General features: G+C 37.6%; 1 protein-coding gene across 1 annotated transcript in view; it reads left to right on the top strand.

Moving 5' to 3' along the window:
* Nucleotides 1-19,691, top strand: part of LOC107667015 (protein SHQ1 homolog) — a 37,731-nt gene extending 18,040 nt beyond the window's left edge. Inside the window, exons 9-11 of the mRNA XM_016458589.1 lie at nucleotides 1,499-1,622; nucleotides 8,338-8,458; nucleotides 18,828-19,691. Coding sequence (XP_016314075.1) covers nucleotides 1,499-1,622; nucleotides 8,338-8,458; nucleotides 18,828-19,494 — 912 coding nt within the window. The 3' untranslated portion in view covers nucleotides 19,495-19,691. The remainder of the gene's footprint in view (nucleotides 1-1,498; nucleotides 1,623-8,337; nucleotides 8,459-18,827) is intronic.
* Nucleotides 19,692-21,721: the final 2,030 nt, after the last annotated feature.

Raw genomic sequence — 21,721 nt, 5'->3', positions numbered from 1 at the left:
GAAATATTATTTAAACCTTACTATTAACATTTATTTACTTTATCTCACAATTCTGACTTTTTTTTCTCGCAAATGCAAGTTTATATCTCCTAATTCGAACTTTATAACTCGACTCAACTCAAAAATAGTGAGTTTGTCAAATCTGAGGGAAAAAAAATCCAGAAGAGCCGAGGGGAAAAGAGAGAATGACGAGTTGTGTTTCCTTATTAGAATTGTGAGATATAATCTCGGAATTGCGAGAATAAAGTCATAATTTTGAAACATAAAATCAAATTTACCTTTTTTTATTCTTTTATTGCATGGCTCCATAGACTGCCACTTGAAAACTGTCATTTTCTGCCTCCAGATAGGCTCCGCCCACAAAAAAACGTCACCCCTGTTTCGGATCTGTAAGACTATCACACTCTCTAACGTCAGTTTCGTTGAATAACAGTGCTTATCGCTGGGTGACAAACTCTTGTAATATGCGTAGAACATTTTGAAAATGACATCTAATCAATATAATTTATAATCTTTTTAAACCTAACTATTTTGTACCGTATCCGTGAAATTCTCTAGCTGTAAAGGCTATCTCTCCCGGGTTTTCTGCAACCATGATGTGCGCGCATCCTGAATGTTTACAAACCGATAATTGATCTATTGGTTATTATTCTTGCAATTATTTGCATACTAGCTTGTTATTGCTCTTTTCATTCTTGCATTTTTTTTAACCATCTAAAGTCACCTTCATTCTGCAAAGATGCTGTTGCGTTGTGTGACGATTCTTGTGAGCAGCCAATAGAACGCAAGACACTGCTTTCATTTATGCAGAACAAAGACTTGAAACCGAAGAGTCCTAAAACCTCAACTCCATTCTTTAGCAATCTTGCAAGCACTGGTATTTCCTTCAGGAAATGCTAATGCAGTTTCTCCTCAACACCCTATCATTGTCTCCTACTCTCTTTCTCTCTCAATCTCCTTCATTTCTCTTCCTCTCCCACCCTCTGTTTTGCCTAACCACTGTAAACCCCCGGCCGGCAGTGCTCGGTGAGCCGCCCCCCTCAGCAGGCTTATTTACACCAGTGTTTAATAGCCTGGGGGAGTGCATGAGCTATGATGACATGCTCGAATGACTCCGGGTGCATTCTTAACAAGCTGCTGAGAGAATAGCAGAGGGGAGGGAGAGTGGGAGGCTGGGAAATGCAAAGTGAAAAGGGAGAGAGAGAAAAAATACGTTTTTTTTTCTTCTCCCCAAAGCACTTGTCTGTGGATGCTTAGACTATGAAGAACTCTGAGGCAAGCGATTAAGCACTGTCTACAATTAAGCTCGCCGTTTGCCAAGGTGTTTAAAAGTTGACCCTACTATTTACCCTGCTAATAAAACCAGAAGTTGTTGGGAATAATTAGAGCAAATTGCTGTAATTACCAGTGGAGTTAAAAAATGATTGATGTAATATGCATGGACAGATCTGGAGCAATTTACAGACCATGCTTGTATGTATGTGTGTGTGTGTTACAGACGTATCACTCTGTACAAGATGTGCTGGTGTCTTTCGGCAGGAGGACATTGTGCTACCCGCTCTATCGGCACTTCTCCCTGATCACAAGAGCTGTGAAAGACGTTGCTTGCATTTTTCAGTCTGGTGAGTGCTGTCTCTCTTTTTTTTTACTTCCCGGTTAAACCCAGACATTTTAGCCATTTCCAAGCCACCAAGGGATCAGGTTGAGGGTCAAGACTAAACGTGTGACCTGTTCCTTACCCTATAAACCCTGCAGTGCTTCCACCTCATTACCAGAATTCCTACTGCCACCACAATGAAAGCAAGCATATCTCTTTCAACTTCAATGGAGAAAGGTTTCTTAAAATTATCCGATTAACATTTATTTGTCAGTTATGAAAATATATTCAGGAAAAAAAAAAATATTAAATTCGACAAGAAATCAAAATGGACCTGTTTACTTTAATACATGTTTCTGATCTTTTAATAAGCAGTAACCAAAAAGCTAGTGAAGACTATTTTAGACTACTGTTAAAGATGTTATTTTTGTTACTGATATTTTTTGTAATGTTTAAGATAAAAAAAGAGGTTTTAACATTGACATACATTGAGATATTCTTGAGAATGAACCTGACCTTCAACCTTCATGTACTGGTCAAAAATCTCTCTCCAAAAAAAATTTGTAAAATGGCCAGACAGTATATCTCAAATATTGAAAGCTCAAATGTTATTTTAATTTATTTTTATTAATCTATTTCATTTTTTTATTTAATTATTTATGTATTTAATAAAAACTAAATTCAAAATAGGAAATATAATATTAAAATATAAAACTATTCAAAACAAGTCTTACATCTTATTCAGTTTTGCTTCTCAAGTGAATTTATATGATGTTTATATATTTTTACTGTTTTTTTTCTTCGTTAATCTCGGAAATACGTCACATTATTGAAGTGTGAGCTGTAAATGCTATTTCATGTTGACTTTAAGGGACTAATGAGAATAAGAGCTTGACAGGCAACCTATATTTATCCACAGCAGACAGAGCTGCTCACTCGGGACCAAATTTAACACGATGCTCACCAACCCTCCCTAAACAGTGGGGTGCTTTGGTAAAAGACGTTTTCCATGACAGGAAAGTCAACAGATCGGTCATGTCTTGGTGTGCTTAGTCTTGCTGTTCTGTCAGCATAAGTGGGAGGGAGGTTACGAACTAGGGAATCCGAGAGGGATTTCTCCTCACTTCTGAAGAAAGCAGCAATTCTTCAGAGTAGACACTGTTGGCTTTGATATCTCTGAGAGAGGAGCAACCTTTAAATCAAAGAAGCCATCTGTGGGAGAGACAGAAGTGCTGTATAAACACGTTTTCGGGCGTGTGTGGTGAGATTATCCAACACATGTTGATTTTAGCGCTCATAAATAACTGCAATTACAGGCCTTGTTAGATTTAGGATTAGCAGGGTATGGTTGATTGCAAAGTTAAGTCAGAAGAGAGACTAGATGACGGAACAAGAATAGATAAGCAAAATCACACCTCACCGATCATAGGTTCATGTCAGGTACTGACAGCTTCCTCCGCTGACAAAAAAATGTTTTACTCATGTAAGATTCCATAAAGGCAATGTGAAACAGTGTTTCAATCCATTTTAGGCCCATAAAAGGTTATTCAGTAAATAAATTCAGTGTTCCTCCAACAGGAACTGATTGAATCGTGACAGGTGGTTGAAAAAGGAGGGGACTTGGTGAAGTCAGCTGGGAAATCTTTTCAGAGGTGGGCAAAAAAAAACTATTCTTTAATGAAAAATTACAAATATGATTGTTTTTTTCTTAGGAAAATGGTCCACCACTGTATCTTTCACAGTGAGACCAGGAATGTATTAAGAAAGGAGCATCAGTTTAGATTTAATGTTGACTCTAAAGACCAGATAAAAACCTAAATCAATTTACTTTCATGATAAATGTTGCTGGTCTTCTAAATGCATAATACTAATAGAAGGATTTCATAATCCTTCATCAATATGTGAAATTTTCTTTCCTCAGAAACTAAATTTAACTAACTAAACCTTACAACAAAGTAACCTAATTCACATTTCATGTTAGTTGTCTTGCATAAGTTGGACGGAATGCAACAATACTCCTATCGGGCCATAAGACTAACCAGTAGCCCAATGAAGCAAATGATCCAATCAAATAAAGGTGGATAAATGATCCAATCAAATAAAAGTGGATAAACTCAAGTCCCACTCTATTATTTCATACTGAATATTCTGTTACACTTGCAAAAACTGTCACATTAGATTGAATGCTTAGAAATGTCATTTCACACTATCTTTATAAGGCTATATTTATGAGGCGTTTGAAAACTGGATGTTGATGATATTAAAAGACATAGATACATTTAGATATATACTTAAAGGGCACCTATTATGCGCCTTATTACAAGATGTAATATTGGTCTTGGGTGTCCCTAGAATGTGTCTGTGAAGTTTCAGCCCAAAATACCCCACAGATCATTTATTATAACAACTGGAAAATGGCATTTTTGCAGCGTGTCTAAAAAAAATAGCTGTTTTGGTGTGTATCCCTTTAAATGCAAATGAGCTGCATTTTCCCGCCCCTTCTCCAGAAGAGGGCATAGCATATACATCTCTCTGCTTTGCGTATGTACAGCAATAAACAGCGGGTAGAAGCAATGTGACAGAGTGAGAGATCCGGTGTTTAGCCATACATATGGGAAGCCAAATGCACTGAACGTGGGACGAAACAGAGCTCGAGCCGCACTGACCTGTCATCTACCGAACGGACAGCACAGCCTGAACACACACAAATATGGTTAAAACGCTAAGAACTATAAAGACATGACATTCTCAAAGCAGTCTGGAGTGAAGTGATTTGCGCAGACAAACATATTTAGGTAGATTTTGAGGTGCATTACCTTGAAAAATAGAAGTAATCCACTGCGTCCTCAGTGGCTCAGATGTTGGGAAAAATGAAGACTCTAATGTTCAGTCTTCCATCCAAACACAGAGCACCGGGATTGCTTGTGAGACATTGTTGACGATACAGCTGCTCGAGAGCGGAGAAAATGAAGGACAGCATACAACCGCTGAGGGCGGAAACTATGGCAATGCAGGGCTGTCAATCAGCCGCCGTGGCTAGGCCCTATGCAAAGTGACGTCACATTGCTTAGAGCAGTGGTTCCCAACCCTGGTCCTGGAGGCACCCCAACCTGACACACCAGTTTCAGGTCTTGGAGTCTCTACTAATGAGCTGATTACCTGAATCAGGTGTGTCAGAGAAAGGAGACATGCAAAATGTGCAGTGTTGGGGTGCCTCCAGGACCAGGGTTGGGAACCACTGGCTTAGAGAATCAAAACGGGCCTACTGAGACTGATTTGGTTTAATGGGGATTTAAAAATGAGTGGTGGGATTTTTTTTAACATTGTTGGGTGGTTGTGTTCACACACTGCCAACACACATTTATGTACACTATGTAAAAGTGGATTTTACATAATAGGTGGCCTTTAATGCTAGACCGCGGAAGTTTAATTTCCAATGAAGTTTGGTTTTGGAAGCGACAATTAGAGGTGCAGTTATTAATATTGAACTCTCGGCAAATGAGCGGTAACAAACAATGGAAGAGTGTCCCTGTGATCTGCCTGATCAACTATGTAGAAACACCTGCTAGCGACCAGCAGTGCAGTGACTAAGTGATCTCCTGAAATTAAATCAGTCAATGCAGAATGCCCCATAATTGGGTTGAAATTGTATTTCAGAATAATTGTCTGCCCTTAGAGGTTTTTAAATGTGCCTTGATAGGATCATATCCATTGCTCTCTGAGGTTTACACTGGTGCTCTTACTCTTCTCCTCAAGGTACAGATTTGTAAACACACTGCTGAGTTGTAATCTACTCGCTGGCGTATATTTTCACGCAGAGTCTGTGACATTTCAGTCCAGTCTACAATTTATAGATTTACAACCATCAAAGCCCCGCGTGCAATAAGGATCCCCTTTAATGAACGGTAACAGCGGTGTGACTCCCCTCGGAAAGCAGACTGCCCTGTCACACTGTGACTCCTGGGTAATTAATTTGTCGGCGGAACATGAATGGAGGTGTGTATCTGATGTGTGTGTACTCTAATTTGAGGCACTTCATTTAAGCAGCAGTGAAAGCAAACAGTTGTAGTTAGTAGGAAAACAAACCCATTAATGATGCTGCATGAGTAAAGTCGTGATGGAAATGCTATCCAGGGGTAAATATTTGAACAGCCCTCTGGCAGCTTGTCTGGTTGTTCTCCCAGAGATCCTGCTAAAGCCAGTGGGCCCTCAAGGAGATTGGGGAGGGAGACTGTGGATAACGGCCTATAAGATGCACTGTGGGCAAATTTAAATGCTCGGATATAATCTGAACATTCAGAGGCTTGCCTGTATTTGATTTAACTGAATAGCTTGGATTCGGTTTCCGCTTGTTTTGCTCTGCACTGGTATCGGCTTGCCAGTTAGAGCAGTGTTTCCCAACTTTTTATTGTAGCTACCTCTATAGCCCTGTGTTAAATACCCCATATATATACTAGGCTTAATTGTTGGTGTAAATACCCCTTCATAAACATGTATGTACAGATGGAATTTAATATAAATGTATATTTTAAAACGTAATTTATTTCTGATGTAAAATTTAATTTTCAGCAGTCAAAACTCTAGTCTTCAGTGTCACCTGATCCGTCAGAAATCATTTAGACTGATTTGGTGCTTAAGAAAGATTTATTATTATCGATGTTCAAAACAGCTTAATGTTTTTGTGGAAACCAGGATAGATCTTGTTTTAAGCATTCTTTGACTATACAGTTCTAAAGTACAGCATTTATTTAAAACAGAAATAGTTTGTAACATTATACATGTTTGATTGTCATTTTTGATCAATTTAATCAATCAGTTTGATCAATTATACATTATAATTGTGTTTCATTGTGTTTTATTTTGTGGAAGTTGTTTTGCTTTTTTATTTGGAAGCAGGTTCATTTTCATGGCATTTTAAAAACCCTTTCACATCAGTCAGAGCTTGACTTTTTTCCATCGTAGCTTATTGAGATTCATTGTTTTGCTCTGCAGGAATTGTCATCTCTAACCCAAAGTGATCAATCTTAAGAAGTACATTGCAGAATTCACGATGATAGATGTAGGCCATTTGATGCAGCATAATTTGATGTCAATGTTCTTTAATGTAATTTTTGCAGCTGTTTCTCGAGGTTAGCTGCTTTGTTCAGTCATGTAAGGGTTTTCCACTCAGCTAGCAGTCAGTGTCACAGTTTTATATGATTAATAAATTGGTGGTTTTAGGCTGAATCTCACCAAGCTTGTCAACAACATATTCAGGTCATACTTCACGCTAAAATCAAAGAAAAAAATATCTGTTTGATGGACCTGTTATTTGTTTTGCATTTTTACATGATTTTCATGACAAATAAGCACAATTATACTGTCATGGTATTTTATGTTATTAAAATAACAAAAAAAAATCTTTCTCCACTCAAAATGTAGCTGTGTATTCTAATGAAATAAAATGCTATGCAAGCAACATGATAATCACATATATATCATTGTTATATTAGAAGTTTTACCAGTGACTGAATCTCTTTGTTGTGCTCTTAAAAGTCTGAAATGGAAATAGAGACACATTTCAGGCTCAGATGACTGCTGATTCATGCACTTGATGATTTATTTTTGAAATAAAAAGCACACCTTTGATGTCCATAAAAATGGGTTTCATTTTCTTTCTTTTGACTTTTTTTGGTGAAATATGACCTAGGTATGTTTTTTAGACAGGCTTCGTGAGATTGTCCTTTTAAATATTGGCACCCCATGGACCTTTACCGTTTGTACTTCCAGGGCCTGAATCTAACCTTGTCACCCCATTCCTCTTCTCTTTCTTCTTTGCTCTCCTCTCTTCAACTTCTTCCCCGAGACGCCTGATTGCAGCACATGATTAACTGGCTCAACATGCAATCTAAACCCAGCACAAACTGCGCCGCACAGTCCCACAGCTGGTCTTCGGAAGAATCCAAAGCTTACTTTTCCTCCACTCTCCCTGGGAGAAGTGAAGAAAAGTAGAAAACCCTTCAATTATAGATGGATGGAGGTCAGAGAAAGAGAGAGAGAGAGGAAGAACGGGGAAAGACAGAGTACGGTTCAAGTTCCTGGAGTTTTTCTCGCATGTCCTGAAGCTGGAAGCCACGACGGCTTCTCCGGGTAAGAGCTCCAGCTTAAATGGGAACCAAATGTTTGTGTAAGGCTTTCCTCGGTGCGAGTGCACTGTTTGTTTTCTGAGGCGGCTGGAATGTCTCCACCGGCTGCCAGGTTATTCTGTGGGCGGCTCGAGAATCCTCGCGGCCCTTCTTTCGCTTCATGACTGAGCCCGTTGCGTTGCGCTGAGGGGGTATTTTTGCACCTTATTTGGGAGACGGGTGTTATGACAACAAATATCATCGCTGTGTTTGTGGGTGTGTTTTGTGTGTTGTGGAAGCATCTGCCAGAATAGAAAATACAATCATCTTCCCGAGTGCTCAAAAAGCATTGGCTCAGCACAGATTTCCGCTTTTGCACCAACAAAAGTTGCACAGTTGATCACTAAATAAGCTCTCTTCGCTGCTAAAAAAAAAAGCTTTTATCTGTATTTTTGTCTTGTTTTCTGGTAAAAAAAATCCTTAAAATAAGACACATTTGCTATTTCCATCTATATCAAACTGTTTTCAGAGAATTTTCTTACCCCATTGGTTTAAGCATAAGCCTCACTAACTTTTCTTAGATTTATGCTTAAAACAAGAAAAAGACTGATTTACTGCTTGTTTTCTTTGTCACAGGGAAGGCCTGTGTCCTGAAGTGTCTGCTGGCCATCCATAAGATCTTCCGGGAGAACGATCCAGCCTATATCCTCAATGACCTCTACATCACAGACTACTGCATCTGGATCCAGAGGGTCAAGTATGTTCAGTCCAGTACAATGTCGCCTAAATCAGCCAAACTTAAATTAAGTGGTTCTAAGATCTGATTGTCTGCTTATCATACCAGTTTCATGAATCCCTTCTGAAAGCTAAATCATCGGTTCATTAAAGCAGTAAGCCACACGAGATGGGTGTTGCAGTGATTTTACCAGGGGTAAGGGGTCTAAATCTTACAAAAACATGTCCAGCTCACATATCACACCATGTGTGAAAGAGATATGAGAGGTGCTCCAGACTTCTTAGCCACAATGCAAAATCAATAATCTATAGTATGACAATATGACAAAAATGATGAAGTTAAAAGTCCAAACTATCCATTTTATCATCTTTTGTTGCTGTTTTTGTTTTAGTTCAGTCTCTGGTGGTTAAACAGAGCCACAGTGCATGAACTTGATTCATGATGAATGGTATTGCAATCATGATTTCTGCTCGCCATTTTTTGTAATCACTTCCACGTTTAAAATGCAAACTACAGCCGGTGCATAATTCAGTAATGAGATATACTCTGCTTCCTGGCTGGTGTTCAGCTAAAGTCGTATGCTTGTCTATAAAGAGTCCAGTTGAAAAATGTGCATCTGAAGTTGTAGGCCCGGTGCCCAGACGCGATAAATGTCCTGCGGGGAATATGCCGAAACTTTTCAGTCCTATGTTTTGCCAGAGTGTAGATTTTCTGGCAAGAACGCGGCCTTGACAGCTAATTAATAATGGATGTGTAAATGGCAGAGTTTAAATGTGCCTGTTTTCTCAATGAGACAAAGAGAGAAAATGAAGGAGAGAGACGGAGGTAGGTACAGGGACTCTTTGTCCGTGGTTCTCAGAGAACTGCACAGTTCCACCATCAATGTGCTGGAAAGCTTAATCACGTTTGCTGGGCCTCCAAGTTAAAAAGGCAAATTAGCCAAAGCACTATCCTGTCTTTATTCCCTCCTCCTCCTCTTTAAATAAAAGAAACATAAAATATTAAAAAGTGTCCTTAGGGTGACTGTGCACCTTGTTCTCCATCGATCACTAAATGCATCATCTGAGGCATCAGTAGCATTGACCTGTGAATGAATGCTTGTGTTCCTCTGTTCCTCTCCTTCTTCCATGCTTTATTGAACAGAACAAAAGAAAAGCAGACCGGAGAGCTGTAGGATCTGTGACAGCACTCTTGTGCGACTGATGTATCTTAGTCATACTTGCCTTGAGGCGTTTGACATCTCTCAACATCACGCTGAAAATTGATTTCCAGTTTGCATCCTTTTAGAGTATCTTTAGTTGTCTTGAAACACTGCTGCAAACTTTTCCTTTGAGTTCAGACAAAGCCCCTCTTGTCATGGGAAGTGACTGCAGGAGACTTGCTCCTCCTTTTAAGTGCTGGAGCATTTGATCAAATCCACACTGCTCTGGTTTGTGTAGACAACTCCCTGTTATCATAGCAGGTTTGTTGTGACAGCGTTTTCAACATCTGACATATCCTCTGTCAGATTATTGAAACAATTCTCTCTTCCCAAAAAATCCTCCCAGAAGGACGCCCCAGTCCAGTTATCTGAGCAAGTTATCTTTGGCTGCGTTCACACAGCGGCAGAATGCGCTTGTCAGTCTTTTTTTAGAACACTAAACTGTCGTTAAGTTCACAGCAGGGCTGGGCTATATCTATCTATTGCATATTGTTATGTCATTCCCTCAATCCATCCATCCATCTATATTTTTCTATCATTCCATGCATCCATCCATCGTATGTTGTTTTTATTTTTCTATCATTCCATCCATCCATCTGTATATTGTTCTATCGTTCCATCATCTATTTAGCCATCCGTTCATCCATCCATCCAGTATATTTTTCTATCATTCCATCTGTTCATCCATCCATCATCCATATATTGTTCTGTCGTTTCATTCATCCATCCATATATTGTTCTATTTTTCTATCATTCCATCCGTATCCATCCGTATCCATATCTATCTATCTATCTATCTATCTATCGCATATTGTTATATCATTCCCTCAATCCATCTGTATATTTTTCTATTATTCCATCCATCCATCCATCTGTATATTGTTTTTATTTTTCTATCATTCCATGCATCCATCCATCTGTATATTGTTCTATCGTTCCATCCATCTATTAAGCTATCCATCCACCCATACAGTATATTTTTCTATCGTTCCATCCATTCATCTATATATTGTTCTATCTTTCCATTCATTTAACCATCCATCCGTAAAGTATATTTTTCTGTCGTTCCATCTGTTCATCCTTCCATTTATATATTGTTCTATCATTCCATCCATTCATCCATCTGTATATTGTTCTATTGTTCCATCCATCCATCCGTAGATTGTTCTATCATTCTATCCATCTAATTAGCCATTTATCCATCCGTACAGTATATTGTTCTATCGTTCCATCCATTCATCCATCCGTCTGTCCATCTGTTTATTGTTTTATCATACATCTATTAATCCATCTGTATATTGTTATATCATTTCACCCATCCGTTCCTGTTCTATTGTTCCATTCATTCCTCTGTGCATTGTTCTATCATTGTTCTAACCTGTTCCTGCGGGTTTTTGGTGTGAAATGTGACACAACTCTTTAGTGAATTAACCTCTGACTCTGTGAAAGTAGCCTTTGTGAGATCTCTAGATTATAGATGTTATCCAGGCTCGTCTGTGGCAGCAGTTCCTCCTCAAATCTCTTATCTGCAGTCAGACACGATCAGCTGCTCATGATGAATGCTCGGATTAATAAAAGCTGCCCCTGTGGGCATGATTTATACTGTCTCTCTGCAATCCAACCGGCGTTCTCACTCTTGAAGTCCTCCCGACTGCAGGAATGTCTTGCTCAAATTTATGATGTCTTAAAGACTTCAAGTGTGATTTAAATCTCTGTACGGGCCCCCCGATCAACAGTGAAACAAAGTGGATTGAGTTGGACACTCATCTTTCTGGCTGTTTGACTGACATGGATCCATGAATTCATGGTCTGTCATGCTGATGGCATCATGCCTGACAAGTAGCCACCATTACTTTTATGAATGGTCGGAATAGTGTCAGGGAACATGTTCCATATCCATCTGCTATTGCAGAGGATCCCAACTTTTTTTTGCTGAACCCATAACAGCTAAATTATTTATTAAAATAATATTCTGTAATGATTTGCTCATCCTCATGGTGTTCCAAAATTGAATTTTTTAAAGAGTCTTCACATGCATTCTTCCATTCAGTGTCAATTATATAGTCATCACAGACTGTCAAGCTTCAAAATGGAGAAAAACACACCATAAAAATAGTCAAATATACTCTACACAAAGCTATGATATATCTTCAGAAGACTTATAGGAAGTCATATGGGCTTTCTTGTTGGAGTTTGACCGTCCTTGTCGATATAAAATGATTTTGAATTTGAATTTGTTGTGTTGTGAACTTCCATGAGGATGAGTAAATAATGATACACACTAAGGTTCTATCTTTTTGGTATTAATTAAATAAAATGCATTTTTATTTTATTTAGTTTAGCATTCTAGTGAACTTCTGATCATTAACAGGAATATTAATAACATTTGGAAATGAAAACAGACCAATAAAGTAGCTTCCTTTTGTTCGTATCCGGAGGTTTAAATTAGTTTAAAACAACAGACTTGGGGGAGACAAAGAAAAGCAGATTTGTGTTAACAACTATCTGGTATGGATTATGGAATGATCTCATAGCTCTAGAGAGACTAAAATCATACAAAATTTTGCCTACAGACATTAGCTAAGTTGCAAAATTTCCATACAATATATACTTTTGTCAACTGTTACAAGTCACCTTATAGGAACTCTGCAGTCAATTACAGTCAGTGCAGATGAACTTCAGTTACACATTTCAGTGTGGCTTCAATGTGTGCCATTGATGCCGAGCTCTGCGATTCGGTGCCAGACTACTGAGACCACTGGCATTTTCTTATCGTTTGTTCCCCTCCCATCCAGCATTCAGAATCACTCCAGTGAGTCGACTTTTCACCCAGTTCAGAAAACAGAAAAGATAAGGTGTAACTTACTGTGTTTCGCTAAGTGCAATGGCACTGTTATCTGACAGAGCCTTGCTTTCCATTTTCCCTTTGTGTTCAAACTCCTTAATTGGGTCAGTCGGATTCCGGACGGCAACCATGGCAACATGTTAAAGTTGAGCTTAAGGTTTTATCTTTTGACAGGATGAGAAAGTTGCTTTCTCTGACATTGAGAAACGACACATTGTCAGTGTATTGACACTCAGCCAAGTGTTTTTCTCCAGGGACTCGAGCCCCTGGCTTGAGGGTAAGGAGGCCTCCAGGGGCCACATGGATCAGGGGTTTCGTAAAGCTTTGTGGTCAGTTGCCCCAGAATGGACATTACTGTTGTCAATTAGTGTTAAATCACGAAAGAGTAAAGAGGTGTGGGAAACTGTTTTCACTTCTTGCTTCAGTAGCTAAGTGAATTGTGAACCCCCCCTCTAGCATCGAGGTGAAATCAGGCTTCAAATATCTGGGTTTGGTGTGTGTGCATGTTAATAGCACTGTTTAGAGTATTAAGGATTGCGGTCACTTCAGTTTGGATGACTTTGAATTTGATCGTGACCTTTTTGGTTTTGTTCTCTGGCATTTCACTAGCTCGCCACCCGATTCGAGAGGTTTACTTCTGATCATACTGATCAGCTTTGGTGTTGTTTGGGAAAAGACTGCATGCTGATTATGAAAAGGAATTAATGTTGGACTGGACTGACAATTTTGGGACTTGGCATCACACAAGTATTTAGCTACCCATGCCAATGTAGAAATACCTGCAGGTGAATTTTCCACCCAGGACTGATTTATTGCTGAAATTGATTACAACTTAATTTCAATACAGTTAATGATAAGAATGATAGTCTAATAATGATTTAAATTCATGTTTAAGTATTCCATAACCATATGCAAAAACTTTTTATCATTTGATTTCAATAGTTTTATTATGATGACAAGTAGGTAATTATTAGTCTTCATCACAAGCCACAATTTGCATTATGAAATAATGCATATAATAATTAATATTATTTTTTTATTTTTTAACTTATTTAAGCTTAAAATATGTCAAACATTTCTGTTGCATCGTAAGCATACATCAATATTACATAAAATTGTGAATAATTAATTACAGCACATAAAAATATTAATTTATAATTACCAAATGGGTATTGTATTGGTGGTCATGTGATCACAACATTATTTGATAGACAACTGATATCAACAAAACAAAAATGTTAATTTGTTTAGTTGTAAATCTTTTTGTGAGCAGAAGTGCAGATTTAATTTGTTATGATTTATTTATTTTACTGAAACACTTAAACAAGAGTCTTATATTGTTTATTATATGAGTTCTATGACAGAAAAGTGCTGAACATTTATACTATCCTTTCTCTGTAGGACATAGTCTCATAGTCTTTTTGAATGCGTGAGATACGGAGAGAGAACGAGAGAGGGAGGGAGGGAGGATTGAAGTGTCCCGCTGGTGTGAGGAAAGTGATCCTGGTCTTAGAGCTCACACAGATAAGTGGATCATATTCCCTCTCAGTGTGTGGTTTAGCGGCATTTGAACACTTCGGCTTGTACAGTCAGTGTGAGCAGTGACTGTGCTGTCTCTCCTTCCAGTGTTCCAGAATCCTCTATTCTTGTAATATGAAAAGGGCTGATTGAAGCAATGGCACAATTTTGTAAAATGTATACCTAGAATACACTGCAAGTCATTTTGAATGAAAAATCAATGGATGTTAATGTAGTAAGGGCTTGACTGAAATGTGTCCAACTCATAGTTAAGCCTTAAAATTAATAATTTACTTAGTTTTCATGACACTGTGAATCTATGACAATACCATTTTAAATGTTCTTGAAGACTAATTATCTCATTGAAAAGTCAGAGGTATATTTCATCCTTCCTTGATTTGGATATCTTTAGAGCTTAATGTAGTAGACGAGTAATTCACCGCAGGTTCACCTCATCTCTCTAGACATAAAGGTCTCTACTATTTTCTCAAGCTGCCTCCAGTGTGTCTTTGTTGCGGAAAGCTTTGTTTTATTTCCCCCTTCTCCCAACCTTGAAAGCCGCCCCTTCTCGGTTAATTAAGGCGAACCACAACAGTGCCATCGTAATGACTGAATTGTGTACAACATTATCCTTTGCCCCAAAAGTGGCCTTTGTTTCCACCGCAAGCGCGCATTCTCTCACCGCAGAAGTGAAGGAGGAGAGGGAGAGATAGAGACGGAGAAAACAAGCGAGCCTCTACAATGCTAACTCAATAATGACTTCCCACGGGGAGAAAACGAATATGGCAAATGTTTGAAGCGCCGCCGCCACTGCTACGGGACTTCCACCAATCGCATTACTCCAGGAAGTGCCTAATAGTTTTATGGACCTTCTTTCTTCTTCTGAGAACTTTATTTGTCCAGGGTCAGAAATGAACCAGGGGGCAGGCCAAAATAACACTAAAAATGTTTGCTTCTTGTTTGTTATCTGATATTTGATACTTCTATAGACACTGCAGTGACATGTAGCTGTCAGATCTGTATTTGTAGGTGTTGTTGCATGTGTTGCTAATATGAATACATGGATTAAACACACAAAAGTTATTTAAATGAATTCTAGCAGAGCATTTATTGTGTTTTGGTCTAGCCAGTTTATAAATGCTCGTTTAAATATTTGATGTTGATTTGATTTATGTAAAGAACAGTCATAAGTGCTGTGATTGAGAAGTCATTTCTCTTAAATGGTTTGGGGGGAAATGCCCTCATAAAAATAAAATAAAATTAAGCTACTAAAATTCTAAGTGACAAATAATGTTAGTTTCAGACACTGGACCTCTCCTCTTTTCAAGCTAGTCATGTGATTTTCTTTGATGGGAAATTCTTTAAAGCTGAAAATAGAACAAATTGTAAATGGATTTTGTTAGTAAACATAATCACATTGACCCCTTATGCTGTTTGAAGACTTGCTTTTTGTTACTTTTTTACTTTCGCTTCATTTTATTAGCATGGAATGTTGGGTCAGATGTATGCGTGAGTGTGCTGTGAATATTGAGAAAATCATCTGTCATTACTCCATTCTTTAGTGAGACATGATCCAGATGCTGATTTGCTGTTCAAGAAACTTCTATTCCTATCAATATTGAAAACAGTTGTGCAGCTTAATATTTTTGTGGAAACTGTGACACAGGATTGTATGGGATTCTTTGAATAAAATTATTTTCAAAAGATTATTTGATTAATTTAATGCATAATTGCTGAAAAATAGTATTAATTTCTTAAAAAAAAAAAAACGGTGTACGTCAAGGAAACAACAGATATTTGCTGATCATTCACTGATGATTTACTGAAATGATTCACAAGCACTTTCTGTTTAGCTAAGCTAAAAAAGTGCAGGCCGCTCCCCTGTTAACAAAACTTACATTCTATTTCCTATTTGCATTTCTCAAGACATATTTATCAGTGACGTCTCTGGTATTGTAAGGACATTTCATGTGTGGTATTCTCAAAAAAAATGCCTGTATGAGTCATTTATCTTGTAAAGTCTTGTAAAGTCTCTGAAATGTGTCCAACCGGTTTTGCTTCTTCATCTAACCATGACTTTTCCTCGACATATCACAGACCGCCTCTTTATCTCAGATAAGCACTTTCTGAAGGCGCCAAGCATACTTGTGACTAAAGCGTTGTGTACACAGTATCCTCCTGAGACCACAGAGCTGCTCTCCTGCTAGGAATCCCTGTCCGCCGGCGGTGCGGGACGTCATTAGGCCTGCGCTGTGATAACGAGGCATCTTGGTTCTCAGCGGTGGGTTAATTGAAGCACAGAGTACGGCGACGCACGTCAATAGAGACGGGGCAGCTCAGACTTGCATGCTTTATCCTTTTTGTGAAGGACCACGACCTCGAAACCGTCAGGGAGCGTGACCCCCCCCCCACCACCAACCCCCGTTCGCTCGTTAATCACCATGGTGATGAAGGATTTGAGCAGCTCGCAACACTGAATAGTGGCCACTTGAGTTTTGGCAGCACCCGGTCGCATTTGCTACATGAATAATGTATGCCTCGAGGCTCCTTGTAGTACTGGGATCTTTGCATTGAGTGTATTGTAGCAATTTTTTTTTTCCCCTGGTGAATGCTTTGTCAGTTTGCTTTGCATATTACTTATCCCCAGGGAAACTTTGTGTTGGCATGCGATATTAGTATAACTCAGATTGATGTATTTATTTTAGTGTCCAGACGTTTAATATTGCGTGTATTACATATTTTGTGCATGATTTGCATAAGATCAGTCCATCTTAAAAGAAAAAAGGTTGTGTGGGCAGTAAACATAATAAAATATATATTTATTTATTTTTACCTCAGGGCTGTTAAAGAGAGAAGTATTCAAAATATTAAAATTAAAATATTTTAAAAAACATCCTAATGAAACTCATTGTGCATTATTCACGCAAGATCAGTTCAACTGGGCAGTAATCATAAAAAATATATCTATCTATATATGTATGTATGTATGTATGTATGTTTACCTAATTTAAAATAATGACTACTGGCTGAATGTTACATCACCTAATTAATAATCTAATTAATATAAATGACCTACTATTCAGATCATTTCTATGCTTGTTAAAACTTTGTATGTTGATACTTTTCAGTTGATTTATTGGCTAGTAAGTACATATGTGTTTAGTCTCTCTGGTTAATGTTTATATCACTCTAAATACGTGCTTGTGAAATGTGTGTTGTAAAGTGAGTTCTCCACTAGCTGATAAGCATGCGCTGAAGTCCTAGAGTTCTTCCTACAGTAGCCATGGAGACATCTGTATTGTGAACTGAATATTAAAATACTCTCTGCCACGTTTCGCTCAACTGCCAAACCCAATTTTTTGGATCACAAAAACATGTTGGCTGTACATTAATTATTTAAGGATTTGTTCAGCCAGTAGTAAAGATTCTGTCATCTTTTACTCACCTTCATGTTGTTTTAAACCTGAATGCTTTTCTTTCTTCAATAGAACGTAAAGGTACACTACCAATCAAAAGTGTGGGGTCAGTACTGTTTTTTATTTTTATTATTAATAGTGCTGTCAAACGATTAATCACGATTAATCGCATCCAAAATAAAAGTTTTTATTTGTGTAAATACACACATACGGTATATATTTTGAAAACATTTACACACATTTATACATTCATATTATGTTCATATCATATATATATATATATATATATATAAATATATTTAATATATAAACATAACATAACAAAATATATACATGCATGTGTTTGTATTTATATATACATAATAAATATACACAGTATACACATTATGTAAACAAAAACTTTTATTTTGGATGTGATTAATCGCGATTAATCGTTTGACAGCACTAATTATTAAACTTATACTTTTATTTAACAAGGATTGATTAAATTGATCATAAGTGACAATTTTATTTCAAATAGTCTTTATTTCTTTTAATCAAAGAATTATTATAAAAAAAAAAATCATCACAGTTTAAATGAAAATATTAATCAGCACCACTGTTTTCAACATTGATATTTATAATAATAAATGTTTCTTGAGCACCAAATCAGCATATTAGAGTAAAGGCTGCTGAAAATGTAGCTTTACCAGCTTTACCATCACTGGAACAAATTACGTTTTAAAATAGATTTAAATAGATTTCAATTTCTAAATATTGCTATTTTTACATTATTTTTCATCAAATAAATGCAGCCTTGATGGGCATTAGACACTTCTTTCTGAAACATTTAATAAAATCTTACTGACAGCAAACTTTTGAATGGCAATGTAGATATTTAACAGAATGTTCATGCTGCTCATTTAATATGCAAAGTAAGTGGTGAGCTATTGAGCTCTTAAAATTACAAAAAGCATCATAAATGTGTCCTGTCCATCTTTCAAAGTTTCAGAGTTATTTGTATAGAATTAGGTAGAAATAAGATTTGAAGGGCAGGATTTTCAGCAGAAAATGACTTTAGTACCTTAGTACATTAATTATGTAATATGTAATAGTAATATGTACCCTTAAGTACTACTTTGAAACTTTTATGGGTAAATAAGATACACATTTGTCCTTTTGAGGGTACTGCCCCAGGGACAAGTTGTACTCCTAAAGGTAAAATTTTTGCACATTTTTTCCTGAAAATGTGGGTTGATCTGCTAGTTATCTCAGTTTGTGAAGAAAAACAAATCATACAAGTATGAGTATGTGTTATGAACCTTTCGATCTTTAATTTATGGACAATGAGCCACTTAAATGCAGAAGTCCAGTCATAAATATCTTTTTATTTAATATCAATTAAATGTTTTTTTTTTTTTTTTCAACCAGATCCAAACATGTGCTTGCGCTGGCTGAATCCCTACATAATGCCAAACTGCAGAAGAACCATCTAGACTTGGAGCTGGAGATACTCGAACAAGCAGCTGAACTTGCGATGAAAGAGGAAGCAGAAGAAGAGGAGGAGGAGGACGAGGAGGAAGACTCAAGCAGTGGTAGTGACTCTGAGGATGTGAAAGAGAGTGAGGAAAAGCAGCCTGAAGAAACACAACCTGAAGAAAGGACAGAAAATAACCAAACGGGACTCAGACCTTTTGAACCACAGGTTAGCTGTGAGGTTCTGAAGGTAGATACTGTGACTGAAGCTTCCCTCCTCCGTGTTGAGCTCCAGCCTGGCGGTGGAGAGCCGCGACAGCCCAGACGGTTGATTGAGGAGCTGGGAGAGAGGCTGGAGGCGGGGCTGACGATTCAGGAGGATGTGCCTCAGGAAAGACACTCTATTAGCGGCAGTAACACAGAGGGAGAGAGAAAGAGTGTGGGAGACTATTACCATCAGTGTGCAGCTGAGACGGAAAGAGACGCCACGAAAGCAGCAACCAGTAGAGAGCTACTTGATCCGTGCCTTCAGAGTAATCCACTGCGTATCATAAGCAATGATGAACTGGACAGTGATGATTATGGAGACCTACTTCTTACGGTGGGAAAAGAAGGACCTTAGTGGGCACATTATTGACTAACGGACTAACGGATGTATCCTTAAATCAGTCAAAGAACTTGCGCTTTTTCATGGATTTATGTTGTGAAAAATGACTTTTAGTTGTGGCATTATCGTAATTGCTTGTTTCACAGTGTTAAATAAATAAGACTTTTTCCATTGTACATTAATGTCATTCTGGGTAGTTTTATATTAAAAATTGTTTTGCATATCACATTTTATTTGTGTTTAATGGAGTTGCAATTAGTATCAATAATAAAAGAAAAATTTTTTATTATATACATAATTATTTTAAAGGTATATACTTTTATTTTTAGCTCAAAAATGGATGATATTATAAATAAATGTGTATATATATTAAAATGTATTTTATTTTACATTTTTTAGGTGCAACAAAAATAGTGCATCCCTTTTCATTCTAGTTAAAGGCTTCCTCTGCAAAACAGCTCGTCAGCAAGTCTTGTATATACAGTGTTGTCTTCAAAATAATACCCATTCAAGGCAAATGTCTCCATTCCTGTGGCGCTTCACATAGATTTTTGGGTTTCTTTATCTGTATGAACTGATCTTTTGCTGTGTGATGCTGCTGTTATTTACACGCATCCTGTTTGCGGTGAAGCGCGATCCCTCGCGTGTCAGTCCTCCACTCTGATGAGTGTGAGATTAGCATGTTTGGGTTGCACGTTGTAATTTCCTTGGAAGTCAAGGAGTAGGAGGTAGTCGTTTGACGATAGCAGAAAAAATGGGGGTGGGGGTTTATCAACAGGAAATGTTAGTAACAGCCCTCTCTTCCGAAAAATGTTCTGTTACCATCCTGCTAGCATGATAACTAAAGACGTATTGTTAGGCGTCCGTTTTGTTTTTTCTTTTTACATTTTTGTTCTGCTAAATGGTTTTGTGCTTCGAAACTTTTACTATTTTAGCATATTTGCAATATTTCTTAAAAGTCATTTTATAATTATCTTTTAAGGTTATTAATTTGTTTTTGCATTTTGCCAATGTGGTTGTTTGGTTGTTGGTTTTGTTTGTTTAATGGTTGCATTTGGGTTTTTGTTCTGTTTAGATATAGGGTTTGTTTGATATTGGCTTTGTTTTGATCTTTTGTGTTTGTTTAAATGTTCTTTTTTTTTTTTTTTTTTTACTTAAGATTGTTATCCAAGTCGAAATTTGCATGGCAGAACAGCCTCACTTGCACCAGTTTTGAGTGCAATTGATTGATTTGATTGATCGGCGCTGAATAGAGGAGTGGTGAAAACAGTTCAATATTGCGGAGAGTCGAGATAACAAACAGGGAAACACTTGTCAAGCAGATGGGGAACTGTGTAATGTGCAAGTGGAAACTGAGGAGATTAGGTGGTAAGATTCCACCTCCATCCTTTCAGAAAACAGACAGCGTTTAACTGACTGCAGTCAGCAAACACGCCTTACTTTAACAGAAGCTTTAAAATAAAGCAACAACCAATACAATCTATGTTTAGGGGTGAAATGTCATACTTCAAAAAAAATGTACGCTTTCATACAACTCAAATCGTAACTAATTGTCAGCACATAAAATAGTTACATTTGAGATTGGGTTGCAACAACTTTGAAGGAGGTAACGATTTCACATTAAACATGCAAAGTTATTAAGAAAAGAGCCTTTCTAAAATTGTGCAAATTGTTAATTTCAAGTAGTGTCAATTTTAGAAAATAATGCTATATTTGACACTGGGAAACAATGAGTTTGAAATTGACCTTTTTGTCCTGCTCTTGTCAAAGTGGGGCCGCTGGTGTTACAGGAAAGATGCAAATCCACACAATCGCATTAATATCTGGCTTTATTCTGATATGTAACTCACATTTGTCTCTATATAAGTAATTCATTGGATAAAATGATGCCCCGTTCTACGTTTTTGTCCCAGTCTATAGATATTCTGCTCAGAAGTATGTCTAAGTACAGAAGTAGAATAGGCGGTGAATGCCATTTAACGTTAACATTGACAGTCTGGTAGCTGTTAAAGTGAGAAGCAGCTTGGACGAAATGCTGTTTTAGGCCATGTGTTCCTGTTGGCTGTCTCCCCTGTTCACTCTCTGCCTGAGTCTGTCTGATACCTTGGAGACAGACACTATCTCTGTCTGTAACTAGAGCTCTTTATTTCTGTCCGTCTCCCCATCGCTCAGTCTCTCTTGCTCTTCACAGTTCTCCTTTTTGTATTTTCTCTCTTTTCCTGTCGCAGTGTGTTGAGGATGG

This window comes from Sinocyclocheilus anshuiensis, unplaced genomic scaffold (genome assembly GCF_001515605.1).
Source record: "Sinocyclocheilus anshuiensis isolate Anshui unplaced genomic scaffold, SAMN03320099.WGS_v1.1 scaffold615, whole genome shotgun sequence".
Classification (NCBI taxonomy): domain Eukaryota; kingdom Metazoa; phylum Chordata; class Actinopteri; order Cypriniformes; family Cyprinidae; genus Sinocyclocheilus; species Sinocyclocheilus anshuiensis.
This window is presented reverse-complemented; position numbering and strand designations above follow the sequence as displayed.